The sequence below is a fragment of the Pleurodeles waltl genome, chromosome 12 (assembly GCF_031143425.1).
Source record: "Pleurodeles waltl isolate 20211129_DDA chromosome 12, aPleWal1.hap1.20221129, whole genome shotgun sequence".
In the NCBI taxonomy this organism is placed as follows: domain Eukaryota; kingdom Metazoa; phylum Chordata; class Amphibia; order Caudata; family Salamandridae; genus Pleurodeles; species Pleurodeles waltl.
This window is the reverse complement of record NC_090451.1, coordinates 248,716,341-248,735,427: the sequence shown is the minus strand read 5'-3', so window position 1 is coordinate 248,735,427 and position 19,087 is coordinate 248,716,341. Positions and strand designations below refer to the sequence as shown.

The 19,087-nt window shown below is 40.2% G+C and overlaps 1 protein-coding gene across 1 annotated transcript in view; it reads left to right on the top strand.

Annotated features, from left to right (window-relative positions):
- LOC138268264 (ATP-binding cassette sub-family C member 12-like) overlaps positions 1-19,087 on the top strand; it is a 1,444,059-nt gene that overhangs the window by 1,225,432 nt on the left and 199,540 nt on the right. Inside the window, exons 25-26 of the mRNA XM_069217748.1 lie at positions 6,059-6,148; positions 10,465-10,654. Coding sequence (XP_069073849.1) covers positions 6,059-6,148; positions 10,465-10,654 — 280 coding nt within the window. The remainder of the gene's footprint in view (positions 1-6,058; positions 6,149-10,464; positions 10,655-19,087) is intronic.

Here is a 19,087-nt window from a genome sequence, read left to right as displayed (position 1 = left end):
AGAGGTTTTAACCCTCCTCTACCGGGAAGTTTGGATATGTGGCAGGCTGTGATCCATCTCTACAAAAACAAGATTATTATAGTAAGGGAGCAGCAGGTGAGCTTCATCGCAGCTTCTCTATTCCCTTTCTTTTCTCCTTTGTCTTTGCCTGGTTTCTTGTGTTCGTTCTCATTTTCTTCACTCTTTCCCTTTATTGGTTTCCTATTTTTGATATGTTTGATTTTATTGCTTACTTCTATGAGAAGTACAATAATCACGGCTATTGGGGTGAGCACTCATGAGTAGGTTTTTGTTACTTGACCTCTCTTTGGTTGATGGATTATATGTTTTGCTATAGGAAATTCATTGTTGACAATCTTTTTTCATAAGCGAGATGTATGTGCACAGAGTCAGGATGCATGAATACACAATTAGTGTAATACAGTAGAACAAAACAAAAGAAAAATGGGCATATTCTACTCACTCACTAGGTGGAGGCCACAGTTATCAAGTCAGGCTACCGATTGAGCATTTAGTGACATTTGGATTTTTTTTCATTGCTTTGTTTATGGATCGGTTAAATATGGACCAGACCTCTCTGTATGCATCTTTTAATTAGCGACCGTGGATAAGTATGTGCCCTGAAGAAAGTGTGTGACCGGCTGGTCACTTTACACTGAAACGTGCGTTGGCATGATTGTTGGCCAGAATTGTTGCCTTGATGTTACTCTGCGTGGATCGTGAAGTACATATTATATATAGTACATACATTGGAGGACGATATATCTAAGAATGAAATACTACATCATAACAGACTATGAATGAATATATCCCCATTAATTTTTTTAATACATTCAAGTACTTGTAATATTTTTAACTGTTCTGCAACTGATAATTGTATTTAGTATGCCAGTTTTTATTAATGTACGATTGAAATAATTGTAGTTACTTTTTTCAGGGGTGTCTCAGTGACTCAAATGTTTTTTCTAGAGAAATGGTCCCAGATTTCTCCATTAGAATTGTTTAACAGTTGTTGCTTTTTATGTTTGTATGCATTTCAAATGGTTTTAATTATCTTCTGCAAAAGAAGACTTTAGTATTTAAGCATGCTTTCACAAAGTCTCAAACCGTGGCTTAAAGGGGTATGGCAGAGGGAATATATTCACATTTGAGCTAAAATTGGTCACAGCCTGTGAAGTAACAATTACCATTATCACCCCAGCAGTTTGAAGATATTGGCCCTCATTACAAGGCTGGTGGTCATGAGACTGCCAGCCTTGCCATGGCAGTCCTACCGCCGCAGAGCCGGCGGTAAGAACCGCCACATTAAGAGTTGTGGGGCTTGGCAAACGTCAAACCTCCACAACCCCATTGGCCCGCTGGTGCAGTCGCACTGCTGTGGCCGGCGGTGAGCACCTTCAACCCAGTGGCAGGCCTCAGCCTGCAGTCCAGATTACAAGGCTGCAAACTGCCAGGCTTTCTGTGGCGGTCACCCCGCCACGAAAACCCTGGCAGTCATGTGACCAGCGACAGGAATCTTCCTTTTCTTGTCATCGGCACACACATGTATACATGTCCCCACACATGCCCACATCCCCACCACCCCCACCCTCACAAACACCCCTCACCCCTTTGCGCATGCATGCATTCACATACACACCCATTCAGCATACGCATATATGCAGTCAGACACCCCCCACTCACTCCCAAACATGCACACAGTCACCCCCACTCACTCACATTCATCCACACAGACACCCCTACACACTCACACATACACACACACACATTCACTCGCATACACACATGCATTCATCACCCCCCCTCTGCAGACACGCACACATGCAAACACACACAGGCACCCTCCCCCAACCCACTTTCGGATGCCCACTTACCTTCTCCGTCCAAGAGGATATCCAGGAGGGGATGGGTCCTGGCTGTGTTGCATCACCAGCGCCACCACGCCAGCAGGACTCCGCCAAGCCGTATTATGGCTTGTAATACAGCAGGCAGAGTCCTGCTGCTGTGACGTTGCTAGCGATGCACCCGCCTCTGCACCGCCGACTGGCAGCACAAGTGCTGGTGACTTTTTACCACAAATACGGCAGATGGCTGCCAGCACTCATAGTATGACGGTCAGCAGTCCACCAGCACTGGCGGTCTAGTGGCTGATATGGCTTTGGCGGTCAATTAAATTGTCTGCCAAAGTCAAAATGAGGGCCATTGTTGTCTATGGATTGTGACTGCATTGTAAATGCATGTCTATTGCAAAGTGAATTAAAAATGTAATGAGGCAGATCATATTGATAATTGTCAAGTTCAGTGATAAGTGTGTCTCAATTGTGGCATGTTAGGTGTGTCAATCCAAAAATAACTGTTTACAAAAGATAGAAGGGAGAATTAAGGTAATCATCAAAATATGCTTGAATAAAGTAATGGTTGCAAAAAAGTAGTAATTATAATAATGTTTCGAACCTCTGATCTATAGAGAGATCAGACACTCTATTTCATTGAGGCCTTTGCAAACCTAGGGGCATATTTAAAACTTTTTGGCACAGGACAGCGCTGCAACCCTTCTTGCTGCTCTGCCTTGCATCAAAAAAGGACAAGATTGTGCCAGACTACAAGATACTGCACATTCCTGTCCTTTTCCCCTGTGCTGGTACACAATGGGCTGCCATGCGTCAATGCAGGCTCCCTTGCCCCAAGGTGCGAGAGCATCTGCGTTGCAGGGATGGTTGCTTTTTGTGCAGGAAGGAGCACCTTCCTGCACAAAACAAGAGGTGATTTCTCCACGTTGCGCCCCCCTGGGGAGGCATAGGCTTTTGACTCCGGTTTAAAATCCTTGTAAATTTGGGAGTGCTGCAAAATCCATGGTTTTTGTGTGGGAAGACCCACTGCAACACCCATGGAACTCCTCCTGGTAGCAGGGTGAGTCAACGCAGCAACTTGCTCTGCAGTGTGTTCTGCTGGACTGTCACTAAAAGTGACGTTCCAAAGGCGCAAAGGGCCTTAAAATATGGCCCCTAATCTGGGACATGTTTTTATTTGCTGTCTCTCAGTGTGAGTTGCTTCTCAAAGTTTGCACCTGTTTTTTTCTTTTTATAATTTTTTTAAAACTTTTGCAAGGATACCGCAAGTCGGGTTATCTTCATCTTGAATCTGTGCTTTGAAATGTCCTACCAGTGAGGCAGTCATTGTTTAGTTCATGGTTCTTGAATAGTGCATAGGGGCTTTATTACGACATTGGTAGTCTAAGGACTGCCAATGCCACCATGGCATGGGCAGTGCAGGGGTCCCCCTGCCCAGCACCCTCGAAATGCACACTGTTTGCTATGCAGACAGTGCGCATTTCAAGGGTGCTGGTGCCCCCTCTGTGTGGCACCATTGCCACCAGCTCAATTATGATCAGGCGACAATGCTGCTGCCACTTTCCCACTGGGCTCGGCGGCAGAAACCTTGGTTTCTACCAGTCAGCCCAGTGGAAAATAATAATGGGGCTGGCGGGGAGGTCGCCAACAGGGTGGCGACCAACTTGCCGGGACACCCGTCCGCCAAGCTCATAATTGGTCCATTAGTGAGTTTTTGTAGCTGTAGCTCATGTGCAAGCCACGAGAAATTCATAATTTTGATGTTCTTCCAAATGTTGACATTATCATGCTTTTCATAAACTGCAAGTAGTGCAATTGTTACATTTAAATGCCCAGTTATTCATCGAAGACTGCATGTATATAGAATGGCGTCAGGCTACTGGCCTTCATGGTAGGCATACAGTAACTGATCTTGAAGCTTTGTGCCCATGCCCACTTAAAAGAAAATATGGGTTTTAGGAATGTATGGTTTTATCACTCTCTGAAATATGTTAAATATTTAAGATTAGTTTTTTAATCCTGGCAGTATTTTGGTGAACATTGTACCATCTACAGTGCAACCACAGGGTTTGTGACCCATTTGGTAAGTAGCACACCTCTGTTTGAGAACCAAGCTCATTCTTTTGTGCTGTGTCCAATCTATAGGCTAGACATCTTCCTTGGGTTTGTGTTATAGAACATCAAATTTTTAAAGAAGTTATCCTTATTGATAACACTGTGGTGGATGCAACCAAAAGGCTCAAAGGCTAGGGTTAGTGCTCTAGCAGTTTAGGCAACTTAAAAAGAGCATTAACATGTGAGGAAAACTGATGTAGATTGGAGCATATTGTCAGTATTCCATTTTCTTGTAAAGTTTTGTCAATATGAATTGTGTTCACCAAGACATCACTATAGAGATGTCTCACATTTCAAGAAAGATTATTACTTCCAAGATAATGATTAAGTGAGAGGTGCATCCTTTGCATGAGCGAGCATTTATTCCATTAGCTAACATTTGCCTTTAAAACAGGCAAATCTCTGCTCTGTACTTTAGTGAAACCTGACCACAGGAAGAAAGGGAAACACATATTGAGCGTAGGGAAGTATAACTTAATTTATAGATACCAGAGTAAATTAATAGCAAATGATCACATCTTTAAATTACTAAGGGCCTAATATATATATTGACAGAAAGTGTACTCCCATCATAACCACAACGGAGTACCCTTTCAGTCAAAATAATGGTTCACCCACCCAGAGTAAATGCAGGCCTGTAGTGTAACTGTAGCAGAGACTACTTGCTGGGTAACACCCCTCTGATGGCCCGATGGAGTAAGGGCCATCGTAGGTTGACCTTTATGCCCACCTGCCTAATTTAGATGGGCAGACGTACAGGTCAGTTTTCACTGCCTGTCAATGCCAGGAAAAACCTGTTGGCTAGGGACAGTTGAAACTGCAAAATGACTCCTTCACTATTGGTAATGAGAGAACTCCCATGGAAATGGGGGCAACTTTTTTTTATTTTTAATGTTTTGAGGTTTTGTTTTTGAAAGAAAATTTAACTTTGGCATACAATTCATCATGTATGATGACGCCGTATGTCAAAGTTGCAATGAATTTTTGTCCACCAGCATATGGACATTTGAAAATTTGCCAGTTGGGCCCTTAGCCTGGGCGACAGAGTAATTTAATCTGTCATTCTGTCAGAGGGCAAACTAACCGTCAAATATTGAATTGAGCCCTTAATTATGTCTTTTAGGGGCCTGAAGAATTTGATAACATCACCCAGTGGTATAATGCAAATTGATGGGTCCTCCTGCAGAATATGAAGAAGAGCACCTGAGTTTCCTATAGATCACAGATATTAATTTGCCTTTGTCTAAATGGAGCACCCCTGAAGGGTTGCCCTCTGCCCCCCAGGGGCTACAGGGGCCTATGTTATGCCCCTGACATCACCCTCCTCTTGATGAAACTCTACTGGCTCCCCTTGTCTGCCTGCACTGTCTTTAAAAATAACAGCTGCATCGTTTAAAAAATCATTATGACCAGCAAGCCCTCTTAACTTGCAGAAAGATTCATAAACTCTGGTGATACTTGCACACCCACAACCAGGACACCAATAGACTGCAGACTGAGAAGAGTAAAAATGTAAAAAGGAAAACACAAGACAGCACGCCTTTTCCATCTAAGCACCAAGGATTTGGAACAACATCCCAGTATCCATCAGGACTGCCCCAACATTGCTCACAATTGGGAAATAGTTAAAGCTAACCTCTTTAAAGAACCTTCCAACACAGTGTAATAACTGTCTCCAAACCAGTTTCCACTCCTACTACTCGTGTTTACACTTGTCTTTGACAATGCACTATGCTCTGCTGCCTTTTGGCTAGGTTCACACTAAATACTGTTTACGTACATACATACATGTCTTATTTTATTAATGTGTTATAAACCTAAAGCAGAGTGTTTTAAAGATTTTAAAACACTGTGTTTACAAGTAAAAGACCATTTTCTTTGCCAGGTCAAAGATGACTAGAATTGCTGCATTCATTAATGCATTGAATAATGAAAGAATTTACATGAACAGTCTTACTTTGTTACATCCTGATGCTGTTTTTGTAATAACTGATGCCACTAAGGATTGATGAAAATATAGAAGATTTCTGTATTATTGCGCACACGAAAATATAATGATTTGTCTCTGACTTATCTTGTGATATCTCTTTTAGTTTGCTGGACTACTGCAGATATGTGTAAGAATGGCATCAGAAACAGAATCAAAGTTTACATCTGTGGAACAATTAATGGAATATATCTTGGTGGGTATTGTGCCTTACGGAAGGATTATGAAAATGAAATAGTCTGATTCTATGTTACATTTGAGCCAAGTTGTATTTTGTAGGAAAACCTTTGAACATAGCTGTAAATGTTATCGCAAACAGTGGTTTTGCCCTTTGTGCATTCCCAAAAGTTGTATACTTAGATTTTGGTCTAAGTTTAGACCAAAAGTCTAAGTTTACCTTTGTGAATTGGGCCCTTTATTAAAGAACATCCGTGATGGAATGAATGAAAGTTGAAAGCATTTGAGAGAAAAAGGTAGGTGCCTGCTGGTGTCCATTGGTCTATATCTGTACATAATTTATCTTTAAACTATGTCTCCCCAGAGATTGGAGCTCAAGAAACATTTTAACACACAGTGACAACATTTATGTCTGGTGTGCCTTATTGTGGTTAGGCTTATTTACATTAGTTAAATAAATGGTGGCATTCAAATTAAACACTTTCATTTCCCATATTTGTCCAACCCTGCAAATGCTGGACAGTCTGGAAACATATTTGGGGAGGATGCTAAATATCTATAGGTAGTAGACAGCATCCATCAGAGCCAAAGGTACACAGGAAAGAGAACTTTCTTCGAAAGGATGCTATTTCCACAGTGAATTATTTCTTTTAAGAAATATATTATGAATGTGAATTGTGGGATTTCAGACAGGCAAAAATAACTAAGCTATCCAAAAATGTGTTTAACCACTAATCGTCCTGAAAAGCTTCAGCCCTGGAATCCAATAAATAAAGGAAGTAATGCTTTGCAAACATTTGAAGCAAAGACCGAATGGCCACCTTGAAAATATACCAATGTATACCCTTCCTGAATGTATTATTAAAATGTACCCCGCAAAGGTCGAGTGTGCAATTACTTCCTCAGCCCTTATGCCACTAGCTGACCCATAGTATTCCTTGATATATAAACCTGTTCAACTGAAAATTGTATTTCCTTACAGCTGTGCATGGGGAAGTAGGCCTGGAGTTGATTTCAAATGGTACACAGTTTATGTGTCTGGGTGAGTAAATATACAAACTAGGTTGGTCATTCTGCAGATTCAATCACTCAGAAAAATATTGAGAATTTCCTAGTCTACTATGATCAATTAGATATTCATAGGGTTTTGCTTTTTTGATCACTGACATTTTTGAGCAAGTTTGAATCCACATTATGCACATGACTAGGAGTCTTGACTCTTGTGCAAGCAACAATAGTGTATCAATGCCAATCCCTCCTTCTACCCATATGAGTCAACATACCTCCTACAGGAAACTCCAGGATAGTGAAGGGAAACCCGTGGTCAATGGGAAAATGGAGAGAGAAAAAAAAAAAAGAAGAAAAAAAGAAGAAAAAGACCGAGACCTGTTACAGTTGGTTGAAAGACCTGTATTGGAGTAGTTCAACTTATGGTAGCAGCACAGCATCTTCAACAGTAGTTCAGGGATTTAATCTTCCCTGCCAAATGGTAAAACTCACAGTGAATAAGGGAAATCCAGTACACAGGCAAATTGATTTAATCAAGCAGATTTGATTTGACTCACCCAGTGCCGAATAGAGGTAACTCTAACTAGCCTCCAGGTATACCAGTCATCCTGCAAAAGATCAGAATTAAAATGAGAGGACTCTGCAGCACAAGTAAGGAGAAATTCAAGAAGGGAAATAAAACAGCAACAACACAACAAATGTCAAAGTCCAAAAGACTAGGCGTTTAGGGAAACAAGAGGGAGAAAAACGGTGATGGGACAGAAGAGTTGGTAAATTGTTTAAACAAAGGAGTCATACAAAACACTGCTGCCAGCCTTAAGCTGCTAATGTAACCACTGTGTACTGGAAATATTTGGTCTGGTTGTTTATAGCTTTCACTGCTCTGTTCCCCATCTCCTCACTGCATAACATTGTTTTGAGCTCTTCACCACTACTGCAATGTCCTGGTAGTAAGTGAGTATTGGAACATCAAATTATTTCTTGTTTGGGTTAATAACCTTTGAAAACTTAGTGAAAGATCATTACAGAGCAAATGTTGGTGGTGCCCTAATAGTGGGTAGTCAGTAATAAACCCCCATTTGCAAATCAAAGTTTTTTCAGTGATACCCCTGTGCATTTATCCATTGAAAGTGCATTCCCGTTGTTACATCAAAAGCAAATTATGTTCTCTGCTTGACCTTCAACCTGTGCAAAAATACTATCTGAGTTGGACCAAATTAAATTGTCCATAAAGGTATCTTCTTTAATCATGCATGGATCGTACTTGGACAAAACAGTCTTTAGAGTTCCCAATTAGTAAACATATGTTAGCTGTTTTTAGCTTTTCTACGTCTCTCAGAAAGGAGTTCAGAGACTCGAAACAAGTTGAATTTGCAGAGGTAAATGGTTATTAATGATTAGAAAACCTCAAATTTCCATAAATGCTTTTTTTTTTAATGTAAAATTTCTAGGACCTATATCCTTGCTATTGTCATTCCTGGGTTATATAAATGATGGGGACATTTTTTAAGGTCATGCATCAGTTACTCTTAGAGTTTTTAACACAAAGAAAATAGGTTTTAGATATGAAGGCCATCATTACCTCTAAGGATAGTACTTTGGCCGATTCTGAATATTCAAGTGTTCCCATTTCCAGGATTATCAGTTGCAGAAACACTATACCTGGTTTTATAGGTTATGTACCCCACCTAGCAAAACCATGGACAGAGTGTGGCTGGAACTTCTGGCACAAGCATAGCCCAGACCCCTCCTGCCACATCCAGCTATCACGTGGGAGCAGATAATATTCCCCCACAGAAGTCAGAGCCACCCATGACCCCAGGTGTACTACCCAACCCTGCCCAACACTCTAAACCCCTGCAAGACCCAGACTGATATTTAGGATCTGATCTTGGCAAGTGATAAATGCCAGTTGATTTTTCCCCAGAATCAAGGAAAACAATCTAAAATGACCCTCATGAGTGTTCCTCATTTTGAGGAGCTAATTTCACACTGGCTAGAATAAGATGTGGAGTACCACCTGGCAAAATGGATTCCAAACGACCTCCCTGGTGTCACCACAACTAAATACAGCTAAGTTATAATAACCAGGGCAAAAGTGGCAGTGGACAAGAAAATGCCATTTTGAACACCAATATAATCTTGGCCTCATTACAACCACAATTTGGGCAGTATTCAATGACTTTTGGTAAGTAAAAACTGGCAGAATATTTGCAGGCAAATATTGCATATTCTACGCTTACATACCTCCGATCATTATAAATATATTGTATTACTTCAATACCTATTATTCCAAGGTGTGAAAATCAGATTGGTGTGATACTGTCACACTGGTTCCAATCTGCACTCTTCAGAGTTATCTTTATATACCCACTGAGATATTACCACCAAGAATACTGCAGACATTGTAACAAGTGACCTTGTGTCATGTCTTGCATAGGTTTGTGTGTTGTGCGTATGTTCTTTGTATCTTCATGTTTTTTGATGGTAAATAATTCTGTGCCAGTGCATTCTTCATATAGTGTCAGCAAGGACAGGGTCGCAATAGGTCGCACTAAAACAAACATGCGCTGCTAGTTGGGTTTGCGTATGATTACGTTCCTAAAGTGTAACTGTGAATAAACTTTGACGGAACTCTTCTAGACAGTTACAGCTCATTCTTAAAAAAAAGTAATCTAGTCACTTTAATTACCTAATTAGCTTCCATACAACTTGTAAACTGCCTACTTAATCCCCATACATTTTGTGGTTGTAGGAACAATTATGACTGTTCTTGGTCATTAGCAGTACTGTTGGATCCCTCTCAATAGTTGCTCAAAATATAATGATACCAGCAACATAATTTAAAGATCGATTTCTGAGAGGTCTTAAAGTCATTCCAAAGAAGAGGTTTTTCATTTTGATATTAAAAGCACCAGGAAAACATGCAAGCCATAGGTGGGAGAATTTGATGAGACTGCATTGATTAGAAGAGTTAAGACTACTGTTAATTTTTAATAGGATCTTACTTGTACCGCGGGCATGAATTTAAAGAGAAAGAATATTGATGGCTGAAAACGTGTTTCTAGGGGTTATTTAAATGATGAGAATATGAATTTGGATGACTTTTATTAGTTTTTCTAAGGTTGGTTATATACTATATGTAAATGTAATTTTGTCTACATTTTATTTCACGGAGTAATCCAAAGAAAAATAATGTAAACTAATTATTTGTTTTATTGTTTAATCTCACTATCTTCACATCGAAGGGAGATCTTTTAAAAGCAAAGAATTTGGTTTAGTTAGTTAATACACTGTGTTCGGTTTTTGTGCTTGCATTTTTTATAGACCTGTGTTCCAGAGGCATCCAATCAAGTCAATGCTGTACGGGCTCCAAAAGGCTGGCCAACTAAGGGAGAGATCATTTTTAAAGATTATCACATGAGATATCGAGAAAACACACCAGTTGTCCTAAAAGGATTAAACTTGAACATTCATGCTCAGGAATCAATTGGGATTGTTGGGCGGACTGGCTCTGGTGAGATATTTTTCTCTAATTTCATTACATAACTGTTTGTTGTTTTTTAAAAATGGACCTATATGTCATGCATTTCATTTTATCTGCTCTCATGTAATTAAAACACATTGAAAATAGAGTTTTGTTACATATCTCACTAGATGAAGACAATATAAACAAAAACACTTTCAATTACTTTCTCTGACTGTCTACCACCACCCTGTCCCAAACATCTAACCATTACTCATTCCAGCATCCACTGAAATCCCACCACTCATGTGCATTAAATCAGCTATACAAACAAAGCCATTCTTCCCTTTAAGCTAAAAGTGTGTATAGACACACATATTAGCAGAAATCTAAAACTCTATTAAGTGCAAAAGGAAAATATTGCCCCAATATTAGCCACACATGAACACCTTAACATAACACATAGTCCCTCATTACAACTTAACCGCCGTGCGGCCGCCAATGCGGCCACACTCCCGCGGTGGCCATTAAGACATCCCAGCTGGGCCGGCGGACGGAAACCGAGTTTCCGCCCGCCGGCCCAGTGGGGATGTTGGTGGCAACATGGGAGCCGGCTCCAAATGGAGCCGGTGGTATTGCGGGCCGTGCGACGGGTGCAGTTGCACCCGTCGCGCTTTTCACTGTCTGCTGTGCAGACAGTGAAAAGCTTTATGGGGATATGCCAGGGGGGCCCTGCGACTCCCCTTTCCGCCAGCCTTTCCATGGCGTTCCTACCACCATGGAAAGGCTGGCTGGAAGGGGACTCGTAATCCCCTGGGCAGCGCTGCAAGCAGCGCTGCCCTGGCGGATTACAACTGCTGGGACCACTGTGGCGGAAAACTGCCGGTCCAGCCTGTTGGCGGTGCAATCGATAAAACAGCCCTAGGGGTCTTTGACCGCCAGGGTTGTAATGAGGGCCATAATGTTGGAGCACATTGATTTGACTGTTAATGCTTCTCTCCATTGACTCCCTATTTTCTCATTCTTAGCCTTTAGTATATTTTCATTACTCAAAGTATTTTAACTGCTACTCCTTTATGCATTCTGGTATACTGAAAGCAATATCAAGTCTACTCATCAAGCTTACTCACCAAGCAGTTCTGTCTACTAAACAGCTTTCAAACCTACTAATCCATTAAACATCAATCTCACTAAATGCACTGATACATTTCATTTCAGAATCAAGGTAAAATCACTTTTTTGGCAAATTCAAACCAGCGTTTCTCTAGAAGTGATTTCTGATCCATCATAAAATCCATTTGGATAGTGGACACCCTTACCCTTATTGGCCCTTGCTAAATATATCACTGTGCTGCATAAATGTATAAGATAATAATATAATTAGACACAAATTACAGTTCTCTGACAAGCTCACTTGAGATATATAAAACCAAGTTTATATCATTGGACTAACAGGAAATCATGCTGTCTGAAACACTTTGTACATTTAAATATCTAAATAAAAGAAAAAATAATCATCTTGTACATGCTTTATAAATGGGACATTTTGCAGTGTGTTGGCCTGCAGGAAGAACCAATAAAACAGCACATCTCTGTATTAGGTATTTAAGACTCCAACCAAGAATCCTTTATAGTAGTAAAATCACCACTACCATTTAGTTACAGCAACATGTATGAAATCCTGCAGTATTCTTGGAAGCCCCCTGCGATGTAGACAGTTGCAAATGTTTAGGTTTTGTTGTTCAGAACCCTTATAGCATAATCCTCAAACCTTGATATAATCATAGGGTCCACATGTGGGTTTTGTAAAGAAATTGATTATATGGAAACTATTCTATAATATTAGACGCTGTGCTCCTTATCACCATCTAAAGATATAACCTATTTAAGCAACCCATTTACTGGTAGCCATAACTAGAATGTTATGGTATGCAGCAGGAAATCCAAATCACTGTTTCCATAAAGTAATAATAAGATAGGACAAACAAGGAGGATGATGACCGAAACAAATAAGTACAGGACTCTGAAATCATCTTACTGTCTTTGCAAGTGACTTTAACAAGGTTCAAAATCTTTCCCCAGAATTTTACACTTATATGGAGTTTGTTGACATGCTTCATGATGAATTTGGGTGAACAGGTCCTGAGCTTTCTTTCCTTAGGTCATTAACAATTAGTGTCAACAAGTAGGGGCACACACTGTCATCGAGTCAGCATTAGTTCTCCCCTTGCATACTGGGTGATGCCATTCATAGGTTTTTCACATACTCTCAAGTAGAAAAGTGTTTGCCATCAGAGTTGGCACAGCCAGTGCTAGCATTCCTGGATGCTTGTTTCTTGTTTCTTGCCCATCTTCGGCTGAAAGTAGGAAGAATAAGTGGGGTACTTGAAATGGCATTTGTAGTATATCAGGTAAGGTGCACTCAAAGCATGCAGGTGCATCTTAGGGCACGTCAACCAAATCTGTAGCTGCCAAATGCAACTAAGTGTGACAGTAGTCTCCAGTGAAGGCCTATAGAAATACCTTCTTAAAATAAACTGTGCTTTACTCTGTGTCTGGTGGTCCATAATTGTGTGTCACTTGTCAACTAAAGTATCACTCTACGTCAGTTTCTAAGAAAAATCATATATATTCCTAAAAATACAGTACAAATTTAACTTTATTAAAGTTTGGACAATTTTTGATTGGAAAATGAAACAATTCTGTTTTGCTCTGTTTTATATTAAATTACTAAATGATGGATTCTAAAAATGCTTTATGATGGCATAAAAAATTGAGAAATATGTATTTGTTTTCGCACTCATAGATTTGCCATGAAATACTGCGCTAAATGGATTTTGGCTGGATTCAGTTTTGTTCTCGAAAATTCTTAATACTATTTGCTGGTGACAATATTTCCCCTACTGGTAGTTCTATCACCTTTCCCTTGCCTTTGTATCCATCAGTAGTGGCTGATAATTAGAGCATAGGCCGGAGGCAGGGGGGCCACATACTCACACAGGCACACTTACTCTCTCACATGCATTCACATTCACTTACACACACACTCATTCACATCACACACTTACATATATACATGCATTCATACATTCATGCATGCACCAACCATTAAGAAAAAATAAAGAATCCCTGATGCAGCATCTCAGGGATATGATTATGGTTTTGTAAGCTTAGTACTGGCTATATTTTACAACATCGGGCAGATTGACCCAAGTGAGGTTTTCAATTCCCTGAGAGATTATGATGTTATATGTTCAGTATAGACAATTGTACCCTATCAGATAGTTTTACTAGAGACATATTTATGCCGTGGCGTGAACTTATGCTATATGCATTTAGAAGTAATTCCTTGAATGTTATTGCTTTAATAACATGATGATCCAAGTAACATTGTAGAAATCATTAGATAAATTGAAGTTTGAAGAAATTTTATACATTTTGATGTAATATAAGAATTTCCATATGAATGCAATACAAAATTGCATTTCTTTTCATTCCATAGAGAATAGCTCCCCTGAGGAAAGACCTTGCAGGTCCAAAATTAGGGATTTGTACAATATCCACAAGGGGGAGGGTGCAATTGAAGAGTGTTTCAATGATGAATTCAATGAATAAAGACATGCAAGAAATTCAGTGGAATTTTGGATTATTTATGATTTCATGAACAATAAGAATGCATAATCAAAGATGAATCCAATAAAGAAATAGAGACAAAGATTAAAACCCATCAGGGTCAACAAGTAGTGCTAGTGGGAGACACTATCCTGGGATGGGAATAGTGCAGATGAACTTCATGAAGTAGCACTGATATTCAGAAGGTGACACCCTACAAGGACACAAACAATTTACACCAAACATGATTACCAAGGAAAACAAGGAGTACAATGATTTTAACAATTAAGATCGTACATAATGGGACACGATCCTTTAAACTCTGCAAATAGACTAACTCTTTTGCAGTGTTATGCTAGATATAGACAAACCTCACTTATTTCAGAAATGAATGCAAGTTTATTAAATGTTAGACAATTTGCAATGCACACATTATGAACTGGATTTTCTCTCTATATGTAATTAGAGTTATTTAAAAGGAACTGGTGATCCTGCTTGGCTGATAACTAATACAATTGGATGCTTTTAATATCATGCTTACAGTAGAGTGATAAAGAGACAGCAGTTGCATGTTTTTCATAGCACGCTTCTAAAAGAGTGGTACAAGGTGGTTAGTTGTGAGAAGTAGTTCCAATTTGTGTGTTTACAACAACACTTGCATTACTCCTGAAATATGGAGTCAGGATTGGTGGAGTATAGGCATCATCTGGGTTGTTTGGGTAGAGAATTTTGTATTTTACTTACACAAGGACAGTTTCCATTAAGAATTTATATGTTTTGCATGGGAGTGCCATCTTGATTTATCTCCGAAGGCTTTCAGTGTAAAAAGGGAAGGACACATTTTTAACCCTACTATGGTGTCATGCCTGCTTTTCAAGTTACTAGACGTTTATCTGCCAATTGTGACAGAAGTGAGAAGGTGCGAGAGGCTACTTGCTTTTCTAGGTTTTTAGGGCTTGCTTGCATCATAATCAGCTGGTAAGTTGAAACAACAACTTTGATAACCAGCTGATGACATACTTTCATACTTGTATCAGCGACAGAATACTTAATATAACTGATCCTCTGAGTGCTAAATGGGTAAGGAAAACCATTTGAGAATGTGGACTCAGTAAAAGGACTACCACAACATTTAAGAGATGCCAGCTCAGCTGAGCATGAGTGGGCACAGTTAGTAGTAAATTGAACTTTTCAAGAAGATGTTTTGAGCCCTAGTACTCTTCAAACTTATCACTGATGGCTTACTATTTATAAAGAAGAAATCACAATATTCCCAACATCTTTTGAGAGTAGTCATATGGAGAAATACCATATTTAATATTACCTATAATAACATTGCGAAGCATAATATTCATTTAAACCATTGAGCAGAGGGTTTGTTTAGTGGAGGTGAAAAAGGTAGATGCAATGGTTCAAAGGATTACTAAAGAAAAGGTTGTGGTGGGAGGGCAAGAAAGACAGCACCAAAAATATCACTTTGTATTGTTTTTACCTTTGCAGCCCATCCATGTACTTGCATCACAAGCCTACTGAATTGCGCCTACATTTTAGGTGTAATCGTAGAGGAAGGCTGCTAAACTAGTGACTAGAACATTAATGAGAATTTCTGAAATATTTACATATTTACTTATAGTAAGATAGATATAGCATTCCAGGGATATGGAAAATTACAGTTAATAAAACAAAGCAGAATGGTTGGAGTAGATTACATTAGTTATTTTTTTAAATGTCTGATAAATTCCTGTACAAGCACTTTTACCAGATTCCCATCATCAAGTTTTCCTTCTCCTTGCCCCCATGTACTAAAATCCATCATACCCATCCCATCACCAGGGCTTTGTCTCTAGATCTGTCATGCATAAATTGCATCAATGTATGTGCACAGTTTATGGCTGTACTGGGAATTTATCTACGTTTCTAGGGGAGGGCATTTCCACCAAAGATTGCCAGCACCATAATCTATTTGCTTCAGTATGCAGATGATACAGTTCTTTTTGATTTGACACCAATAGGATTACAGAGACGTTTTAATGTAATTGCAACCTACTGCAGAGCAAACACATGGGGGAGCATGGTTCATCGAGGGGAGTGCGGTCGAAGTTGTTGACACACATAGTTACCTGGAGGTATGGCTGAACCGCAAGGGCTGCATCACACTGTACATCCACACTGATCAGGTGGTAGCAAACTCCATGGAATGGGCCTTTAGCAAGTTACAGAAATCAATTGCTAACCCTCACCAACAGCCGAATCTAAAGGTGATGGGCTACAAACTATTACCTACCATCGCCTATGGTGCAATGGCATTCAGAGATAAAATGGCCAATTGGCTGGACAGGGCAGAGTCTACCTTTTATACAAGAGTATTCCCCCACCCAACTGCACATCGCATGCCCGAATCTGATACAAATTCTGCCCGTTTTCACAGCATTTGATATTGAAGGGGAAGATCCTAGCCTACTTCCTTAAAACCAAGCAGGCACTCTAAAAAATATAATATGGGAAGCAGTAAGCAACCCCGGACAAGCTGGCATAAGTACGTATTCCTCATATTGAATGAATTGGAGGTGAGAGAAATTTGGTCAAGTGGCCTTCTAGTGCCTTTAGACCAAACAAGCAAAACTAATACTGTGAGCAAGATACACAGGCCTTAAAGAAACTGGCATATGGTGCCTGGGCCACAGCATTGTATGAATCAGGGGTTCTGCCTACCTACTTCTCATTGCCTTTTGGCAAGGCCATGAAAACACAGCTGATGAGTCTTTGATTTGGATGAATCCTTTTGAAAACCTACTGGTGTGGATGGAAGAACCTAATGACAGCAACACAAAATATCATGCTGCTGGCCTCCTAGGCCCAGATAGGGGAACCGGTCCAGGCCACGTTTGGTGCTGTGGCCCATTTTCCCGACCACGTGGCTCTCCACAACCCCTTTTTCTGGCCACAGCTCGCATCGTTGCCCGTGGCGAGGTCCGGGCCCCTGATTGGGCATCTGGCCTCACGTGTTCAGAGTGCGGCATGGGTCTCGGCATTAGGTGGATGCGCCCCACCCCTAATCTACCTGGTACCTTGTTCTTGGGCTATTTTCTTCTTCCTCCTTCTTCCTTTTTCTTTCTTTTCCTTATCTTTTTTTTCTAGTGGGGCCATGTTCTCTTTCTCCCAGCATGCCTTTCTTCTTATATTTTTCCCTGCATGCATCTGGTTCCCTTTCTAATATGGCATCCTCTTCTACTTGGTTCTATAGTCTTTTCCCAATCCAAAATGGTGTTCTTGATTTTTCCTGCATGTCACTTCCTGCTCAGGGGTATTTAAGGGGTTAGATTCTTGTTCTCCTTGCGCTGCAACACTTCTTCTGGTGGTGATTACGCTCTGGCTGTTTTTTTCCAATTCCAGTCTTTATTCCTGTTTGTTCCAGCTTTCTTCCAGATTATTTTTCATGGCTTTGGAAGTCTGATATTTTTTTCATGTGTCTTTTCTTCTGTTCCAGTGAGTTCCTGTCATAGAGGCTTTTTCTCTTTGGGGTTTTTCCTCTGGGACTCCTTCTGGAGGGCACAGACTGTTTTTGACATACCATTGTCAGCAGCACCGTAGCTACCGGAATGGCCACCCTTACCTTGACCAGAGCAGGGCCTGCAAGAATCGAGGTCGCCCTCCAGTTCCAGCTGACAAAGGCCATAAGCGAAGTGTAGATCATGACACAAAATGCTGTTTTTGCACAAAAGGAGAAGACTCCCTGATACACATTCTTTGCATCTGCCAAGCACTGCTCCTGTCAAGGAAATTCTGGTTGTGGTAATATAGAGCATCCTTTAACATCAGGACCTGCTGTCCTAATGTTAAAGAATCAGGACATGCAAGGTTGCCTGAGAGGTCACGCATCACAACTAGCGGCTGCATTTTTTTAATTTATAAAACCTGTACACCTACCACTGTCCCCTTGGACTCTGAACATTTTATATGCTGCTAAAAACCAATGATTAAAAAGCACTGCACTTTACATGGGCGTAAGAGACGGCTTTGCACATTAGATAAGCTACTACATTAGCCCATAGGGACACAGGTGACTCGAGCATCCCAGGCCACACAGGCTTTTTTAACTATTAGACTTAACAGTCCCCTCTTCATTTTTGATTGAGTGTATACAATTTTGCACATTATTCATGCTTGAGCCTTGATCCTCCAACTAGTAGTAAACAAAAAAAAAATACACTCCATGGAGAACATGCACCCAAAATATTGCATTTGGAATTATTGCACTGGTAAATACGTTTTAGTGGCCATGGGCCTAGCCTCGGAACTCAAACTGGAGGCAATGCCAGTGTATTAGGGTCTAAAAGCACCTCAATTCATTCCACTTTGCCCAGGCCCCATTACCGTGGGCCTAGTCTGGAACTTAGACTAGAGGCAAAAGCCAGTGTTTCAGGGATTTAAAGCCCCTTAATTTAAGGCAATGAGTCCAAGCCTCAGTATTGAACTGTGCACTGAGGGCAAAGCTATCAGTTAAGATACTGAGTAGAGAGAGCCTTTCGACTTCTTTTGATTGTCAGTTGTAATCGTTACTATGACGTAAGTGTTTGTAACATTTATTTTGATAGCAATGATTTTAAGTAATTGTACACTAAAGAATCTATCTGACTCAAATGATGCTACAACTGTTACTACTTGCATTTAGCAAGCACATTTATCCAGAGATCCTCACTTGTGATTCTAATGAAATTTTGTTTTTGGTTTTTTGATTGTTACTCTTTGATTTTGTTCTGTTCAAACTGGCTGTGTTCACTCTTTGTTCTGACATTTAATATAAATATATATATTAGTTTTCATTGTGAAGTTACTGTAGAGGCCGTGATGAAGTGACATTGTTGTTGTGAA